Source organism: Miscanthus floridulus, chromosome 7, assembly GCF_019320115.1.
Source record: "Miscanthus floridulus cultivar M001 chromosome 7, ASM1932011v1, whole genome shotgun sequence".
Classification (NCBI taxonomy): Eukaryota; Viridiplantae; Streptophyta; class Magnoliopsida; order Poales; family Poaceae; genus Miscanthus; species Miscanthus floridulus.
The window spans coordinates 57,823,691-57,832,236 of record NC_089586.1 but is presented as its reverse complement, the minus strand read 5'-3'; the positions used below and the strand labels follow the sequence as shown (position 1 = coordinate 57,832,236).

Below are 8,546 nucleotides of genomic sequence, written 5' to 3'. Positions count from 1 at the left end.
AACGATTTGTGAAATGTCCTTGACAAACCGCCTATAGAACCCTGCATGACCTATGAAGCTATAGATCCCTTTTATGTTCATGGGGGTGGTGGCTACTTGATCCCTTTTATGTTCATGGGGGAAGCTATAGATCCCTAATCTTCAAGGCATGCTCAGCGACTTCCCTTGGGATGCCCAGCATGTTCGAGGGTTTCCACGCGAAGATATTTCTATTAGCGTGGAGGAAGTCGATGAGCAAGCTTTCCTATTTGGAGGAAAGCATGGTGCCGATGCACACCACTTTGCCCTCGGAGCTACTAGGGTCTATGAGGACCTCCTTGATGCCCTCCATGAGCTCAAAGGGTCTGGTCGACCGCTTGGAGTTGAGTTCCTCCTCGGTAGTCCCTTCCTTGATGACCGCGAGCTCCTCGGAGGTGATGATTGTCGAGGCATGCTCGCAACACTCAACCTCGCACTCATAAGCATGCTGGAAGGTGGTGCAGATGGTGATGACCCCATGTGGGCCCCACATCTTGAGGTTTAGGTAGGTGTAATTGGGGATGGCCATGAACTTTGCATAGCATAGTTGTCCCAGGATGGTGTGGTAGGTCCTGTGGAATCCAACCACCTCAAAGGTGATGATCTCCATCTTGTAGTTGGTCAGATCCCTGAAGGTGATGGGCAAGTCAATCTACCTGAGCAGTACAGCTTGCTTCCCCGGCATGATGCTATGGAAAGGTGCCTCGGTTGGTTGGACATGCGACCAGTCGATGCCCATGGCATCAAGTGTCTTAGCGTACATGATGTTGAGGCCGCTACCTCCATCCATCAGCACCTTGGTGAGGCACTTCGTGTCAACGATCGAGTTGACCTTGAGCAGATACCTCCTTGATTATGGGATGCTATCCAGGTGGATGGATCGGTCGAAGGTGATGGTGGACTCCGATACCAGAGGAAAGATAGTGTGGCTAGTTCGGCCGCATAGACCTCACGCCGTGCGATCTTTTGGCGGCCCTAGGAGTCATAGGCCGTGTAACACCTTGGGTGTTAGCCTTGCATAACTTGACTTGCATAACATGAGCATGATCATCACGCATTCATAAACAAGCATTTACAATTGAAACATTGAATCGAAACATATGCAACGTTGCTTGTTATTGCATGTTTCTTTGTACTTATGCAACTGATCTTGAAGGTAAACATGTACTTGGTAGATTTGAGTCACCAGAAATATTTGGCAATGCTTAGGTTCACAAATGGAACATGGATCATGAATGTCATTTTTCATGGTCAAGTCTTTAAGGCATATTTCATGTGATTACTTTCAATAGCTCTATGAGTGACTACTACATGAAATGCTTGAATGGCCTTGCAAATTGCTTAAACATGCTTAGGATATCATTAGGAACAACTTTGGTATGTAGTGCTAGGGCTAGTTTGGTCATTAAGCCATGCTTTGATGTGTTTCCTCTTTTAAATGTGACGTGTTTGACCAATTTGGAACTAGGTGTTAGAGACCTTGCATGGAGGAGTTTACTAAAGCAATGTTGTAGTGTTTGACATAAGGAACAACTTTGATTTTTGGGCCTTTGACTGATTCAGCTCCTAACATGTGTGAAATTGGATTTCAAAAATCATCAAATCACTGATTTCCACACTTAGCAAATTTCACCAAGTTTTTTTTCACTGACCGACTGACAGGCTCACTTTGGGGAGGATTTTACTCAGTTTACGTTGAGAATTGGAACATGATCATTGAACAACATTTGTAGCTAGTACATGAGTCTACAAAATTTGTTTAGGATGTTTACACAAAGGAGCCACGGATTAGCAGATATGTCGACTTGAAAACACGCTGTCAGGCATCACCATTCGCGACTAGCGAACTGAATTGGTTGATTCAGTGGCTGACCGCCATCAGGCCATGGCCGCCGTGTGGAGGAGAAACGGCCGCGCGTCACCTCTGCTCTGCCCAGCCAGGCCACGATGTGCCTGAGCACGGCCTTAACATCGCCAGCGCCCGCCCGAGCCATCCCGCGCCTCATTTCCCATTTTCTGCTCCGTCTTCCTCGCCGCCGCGACAGCCGAGCTTGGCCCGCACCTTCGCCATCGCCATAGCCAATGCCAGCTCGCCCTCACTGCTTCTCCACCCTTGCAACGCCTCCACTAGTGCCCCAGCGACCCACTGCCTCCTCCCGTGCTCGCTGACCATGCTTGGTAAGCCACCACCACGCGTGCGACCTCACCGGAGCTTCACTGCGAGCTCCGTCACCGTGGCTGGAGCGCCACCGTCCACCTCTCCATGTGTTAGCTAGTGCGTCGAGTGCGTATTAGTTAGTATATGCTCGTCCGAGCTTGAGCTTGCTTCGCCATGGCCTCCTCCGACGTGTCGCCGTCGTTCCGCCCCGCCGTGCCGCCATTGTAGCCGCCGTAGTCGCTAGCTCCGACGAGAAGGCCACCCACGTAGCTCAATCAATGCGCCAGGTCACCTAGGTCATGCCGTGATGATGTCACCGCCGGCGAGTTCGCCATCGGCGAGCTCTAGCCGCGCTAGCACTGTGCAGCACCGCTGCCCTGTTTCGTGTCACTGACGCGTGGGGTCCCCTGACCAGCGGGTCCCACCGGTCAGCGACAGCAGTGTTGTAGGCTAGTTCAAATATTCCAGATTTTGATTTGTTTTGTGAATTTTGTATCTTCAGTTTGGTAGCTCCTAAATTTGTGAAATAAATGTTGTAGTGTTCCTTAGGAAGTGTAGTATTTAGTAAAAATATGTTTTTAACATCTACAGTAGAAAGTTTTGGAGATTTAAATAATGATTTGAAATGTGCTTTTGAATGCATTCAAATTTGTTTATTTTATATCTAGAGTTCCTGTGCTCCAAAAATTATGAAATTTTTGTGGTAAGCTAGTCTTAGCATATATGAGCTTGGGTAAAAATTTGAGGACCAGTGCATGTGTAGAATTATAGTTATAGATTTTTCTTTTATGACTAGTCAATCCTTGCATGAATTTTTATAAATTATTTATGAGTCCAAATTCATGAAATTTGTTGGAGGTAATCCTAGTACCATATGGATGTTAAGAAAAATAGGAAATCTGTTGCTTGACACATTTCAATAGGATTTTCCATTTATGCTATTTCAAGCCTTGTTGCCTTATCATTTTTGTACAGAATGTTCTACTTGGTAAAATGACATGAAATTTTTATAGTAGTCCTTTGATAGCATTAGTAAGGCACTGTAAATTTTTGAGAATTTATTAAGTACATCTGGTATATGTTTATTATTTAACCTAGGTATCTAAATAAAATAATAAAGGCAATTAAATAAATAGTTTGGGCTCCACCATTATATTATATTAAATGTAATTAGTATGCTTAAACTGTTGGTAGATTATATGTTGTCAAATTTTGAATGATTACATGAAGTAGAAGTATTATTACTTTATATTGCATGTTAAATGGTTTCCGGACTAATTCTAGAGTGTGATGAGTTGTATGTTGAAACTGATGTGTACTGTAAAAATGGTTAATAACAAAGTGGTAGAGAATTTGATAAGCTTTCCAGAAAGTCTAGGATCACTATTTTTGGATTTGTAGAACTCCAGTTATGAGTGAAACAAGTAGCTACTATTTGTGGCATAGTCGATGCATTGTAGAAGTAGTTAAGCAATAATCGAGAAGAGATATGCACCTACTCAAACAACGTGATGCACTTGTTAACATATATGCATTCGTAATACTTATACCATACTCATGCATCTAGGATCGGAGGAAGAGATCATGTTGCTGGAATTCGAAGAAGCAGAGGAAGGGAACCCGCAGGAGGATCCGCAAGCCGCAGCTCCTGAAGGCGTGGAGCAGAACCCTGAAGAGCTTCCAGAGTGCCCTGACCATCGCCCTACTTCCTTTTTGCGAGGCAAGCCCCGGAGTATTATAAGTCTCCCAGTAATTTACAAATGTTTACTTACGTACTTATGATTGATGCATTAGGTTATAAGAGTTGAATGAAACCACTTGATGCATGTAAATTCCTTGTCCAGATATTAACCCTTTAACCGGTATAGGTCTAGGGTTGAATATATGCTTAGCCATGCTTAGACCGGTAGAAGTCGGGTGATGTCCTGTCACCTGCGAGATGTAGGTGGATACCGGAGCACGGTTGGCTATATCTGCTATCGTGGAACAGAACCATGAGGTAAAAGTAAATCGAGACCGGATGGGAGGTAGATAGAGAAGCAACAAGACATGGAGGTCTTGGGTGTGGATCTATCCCCATCTGTGTCGATTAAGGACTGTACCATTATTGGTGCTTCTGACAAGATTGAACGCATGCCTCTCACTTAGCTGGCCATATAACTCGTTCCGACCGTGAAGCCGAGTAATTCAACTCAGGCCGGGAATCGTTCTGTTGTGCGCTCCTTCCGGGGAACGATCAGACTGAGCCCAAGGGTAGGCTTGGCCTGAGCATCCTGGCATCTGGTGTTCCAGATTGTGCGGCGCAGTACGGTCCCGCAAAATGTGTACCGGAGTTGTACCAAAGGTGACCTAAGACTATCGTGGCTGGTAGATCTGGGTTTGTGTTAGGAATAAATTCCCAGCTAGTTGAAATTGATTCGAATCACCGTCTCTCCCGGATAGTGAGAAACTTGGCTAGTCCCAACATCATAGCAACTATATTATGAAACATGATGGTTCAGATGAATATGGAATTACAATACCTGCTATGGTTACTATTGTATGCTTCTTAATGATATACCACATGTTTGGCATAGGATAGTTGCTAATCTAGAAATGGATAGTTATAATTAACTTGATAAAGGAATCATAATTGTACAATGGGTAATTGCCTTTTACGCAAAATGTTGTCAAGTTACGTCCACTTATACAGCCTTGCATAATCCTTGGAGTCATTTTATTTCTGGTTCATGACGGGTAAGTCTAGCTGAGTACTTTCTCGTACTCAGGGTTTATTTTCCCATTGTTGCAGATGGCACTGTGTATCATGGGTATTGCAAGAGTTGCTTCTATCCCGCTGTGGATGAGGAGTAAGCCTTGGGCAGGCTTCTTTAGTAATTCCTATCTTTGCTTTTGTGGACCGTGATCTGGCTTGGCACTGTATCAACTATGTTGGAAACTTTATCTTCAAACTTATTTGCTTCCGCTTTATTTATCAAACTCGGTTTGTAATAACTTTTATTCGTACTCTGATGATGAAAAGTATCTGTGAACTTTATGTAATATGTGGCATGTATGTTGAATCCTATACGATCTTGGTTGTTGTAAATCATTTATCGAGACCCATCGTGGTACTCGACGGACTACCGGGTTTATATGGGTTCAAGTATGATAGTGCGACCGCTTGCGGATTGCCATTGTACTTGTATTCTTATAAATTGGTTGGTTCTGCGACAGGCCGTCATCCCACCAAAATCATGAGGCAACCTTCTAGGGTCAGAAAGCCGCCATCCTTCCCCTTGGCATCATCTACCATGGTTCAAGTTTCTTTGTCTAGTTCCCCTTGTTGGAGCCGCTAGACAGGAACCGCTTCATGAGGGCGCAGGCCTTATACAAATGCTTGATGGGGAAGGCGTCGTTCGGGCATGGCCCCTTGAGCAGCTTCTCAAAGTGCTCTAGAGCATTCTTGATGGTTGCTTGGCCACCTTTTTGCTTGGCAGTGGCCACGACTAAGCCCTTGTGCTACTGCTTGTTCTTCTGGTTTGGACGGTTAGAGGGGCCCTCACCGCCATCCTCGTCTCATCGAGATTTGCCTTTGGAGTGATAAAAAATTGCTCTGACCGCCTCCTCACCTGAGGCATGGCTAGTCACGATGTTGAGGAGCTCCTTGGTGGTCCGAGGGCCCTTATGTCCTAGCTTGAGGACTACAGACTCGTAGGTGGTCCTAGACAGGAAGGCTCCAATGATGTCGGCGTCGGTGACATCTGTCAACTCATTGCATTGCCTGGAGAAGCATCAAATGTACTCATAGAGAGTCTCTATAGACTTCTTTCGGCAATTTTTAAGATCCCAAGGGTTCCTAGGGTGCATTTAGGTGCCCTAGAAGTTTCCCACAAAGATCTCCTTCAAGTCTGCCCAACTTTGAATCTAGTTGGGCGCAAGGTGCTCTAGCCATGTTCACGCTGAATCGGCCAGGAACAAGGGGAGGTTGCGGATAATGAAGTAATCACTATCTACACTATCGGCATGACAAGCAAGCTAGTAGTATTCGAGACACAATCCGAGGTTTGTGTCCCCTGAGTACTTTGGGACATTGGTCGGTGCCACATTGAGGATGTATCGATCGAAAGCCTGGGGCCCTAGCAAGTCGAGGCTTGGGCTCCAGTCTTCACTGCTGTCATAGCATCCTCCACGACGAGGATGGTAGCCATGGATGACCTCCTCTCTCTTGTCACTACATCCACGCCTGCGGACATCTAGGGTGTTGCGTGCATCACGGTTGGGGATGAGATGCTCATGCACTGGGACCATGGAAAGTCCCCTGCTGTCATGTGGCACCTGGTGGACAGACATGTCCTAGTCATGTTGTCCTGAAGACACATGCTGACTGGCATTGAGCTCGTGTCATTGAGACAGCGGGCTTTTTGCCTGTTGCACTATTGCTCGCTAGAGCATCATGCGGATCTCATGGTGGCCCCAATGGTCTTCGGGTGTCATGGGCTTCGAGAGCCTTTGGAGTAGGGCCACCATGGCAGCTATGTTTTGACTTGGCTGGGTGATGTGCGGGAGGCCTTCGTCGTCCTCGACGATCCTCCGATTTACATCGCTGGAGATGGCGCATGCACAGCCACCATCCCTGCGACGCTCAATCTTGCGTTCAAGCTTCGCACGCTCCAGCTCCAGCTGGAGATGCGCATCTTCAAGGTCCTGATACCATGCCCTTAGTTGTTCCACCTACATGCGGGGAAGGGCCCCCGCATCTTCTTTGACTTCATCATTGAAGTCGTTCAATGGGGTAGCCCCTCCCTCATGGACGCTTTTGACATGTCCTTCAGGGGTACCTGCCATAAAAAATTCTCGCAAGGGGTGATGGCTCCTCCTACTATAGTCAAAGTCAGAGATTAACTCTGAATCTCCTACGAGAAGGTCATGGAAAGACTCTACGACGTAATCAACAATTCCCATGAATTAATCATCCATAGGAGGTAGGTACATGAGTTGTACCATGATGTGACCAATGGTCCTCATAGCATTGTGTAGACCGAACAGGAATGTTGTCAGGGCATCTTTGGTGAGATATTTCGAGGAGAGCAGCTCCGCTCTGGCAAGCTGCGTCATGATGTTGGTGAAGGAGAAGGTGAGGCAGCGCACATCCTCTCGGGATGGTCGGGGGTCCTAAGAAGGCATCGAGCTGACACTCGAGCCTCCCGTAATCGAAGCAGAGGAGCTAGTCACTTTAGGGGGCATAGGCCTCCAGTGTGTGCAGCTGTAGCTTCTCGATGGCTTTGATGGTTGCGTCGAGGCTGGTCAAGTGAAGAAGTTGGATAGGGGCAAGAGCCCGCTCTAGCTCTCCCTCCATGGCAACAATGAAGTCTAGGCTCTCAAAGCGCATGTGCGCGCCTAGGACCCAGCTAACACCATGGCTAGCCATTTGTGGCCTATCATGGATGATGAGATGCACAAAAGGACCTTACCTAGCACGCCAACTGTCGGTGTTTTGAATCACCGGCTAGTAAATTTCTAGTTTGCGCATCTGACCCGGATGGCTATGCTTGGAGGACACAAGGATTTATATTGGTTCATGTGGAACATCCCTATGTCCAATTTGCTGCTGCTCGTGTCACCGGCCCTTGGTTTGTAGTAGGGGTTACAAATAGGCGAGAGAGGGAGAATGTCCCAAGTCTCTTGTGAAAAGAGTGAGTCTGATTGAGCTATCTATCAAGTGTCAAGTGCCTAAGCCTTCAGCTGCTCAGACATGTTAGATGTGTGGGAATGCCCCCTCCATGGGGTGCCCTGCTTCCCCTTTTATAGATGAAGGGGAAGATGTAGGTTACAACTGAGAGAGAGAGACAAGGAGAGGAAGGCTTCTGGTATTGCAATGTCTTCCATCTCCTTTATGCGGGTCCTACCGGCCCTGTAGATGACAATGGGGATGGCTCTATGTCGTGGCCTAGTTCATCACTAGCGTCATATGCGGGCGTCATTAGCCGGTCGTGGCGCTCCATCCCATCCTAGCAGATGGTATGGCTCGCTGATGCCTCTACTGGAGGCTATATAAGGAGTAGGTAGCATAGTGTAGGTATGCCTATTATTGTTGGCAATGTGCATCCATAGACATGGCCCATTGTGGCCATGGGTCACGTCAAGATGCACATGCTCCCCTTCTGGCATCAGAAGTTTGACCCTAGACTCATACTTTTAAACCTGTAGTGGTTGGAGGCGGTATGGACCTCCATCGGGCGAGGTGAAGCCCATGCTCTCAGGGTTGGGCGAGGCGGAGCCTACGCTCTTGGGATCTAGCGAGGTGGAGTCCGTGCCCTTGGGGTCGAACGTGACATGACTCTCGCTCGAGGGGTCAGGTGTGACAGGGATCTCACCCGAGGGGTTAGGC

The 8,546-nt window shown here is 47.2% G+C and overlaps 1 protein-coding gene across 1 annotated transcript; it reads right to left on the bottom strand.

The window, feature by feature from the left end:
• Positions 1 to 244: 244 nt before the first annotated feature.
• On the bottom strand, positions 245 to 808 carry LOC136465563 (uncharacterized). The gene is made up of 2 exons (XM_066464244.1): positions 744 to 808; positions 245 to 647 (listed from the first exon to the last, which is right to left on the bottom strand). The coding sequence occupies exons 1-2, from the start codon at positions 806 to 808 to the stop codon at positions 245 to 247; spliced, it is 468 nt and encodes a 155-aa protein (XP_066320341.1).
• Between the last annotated feature and the right edge of the window lie 7,738 nt (positions 809 to 8,546).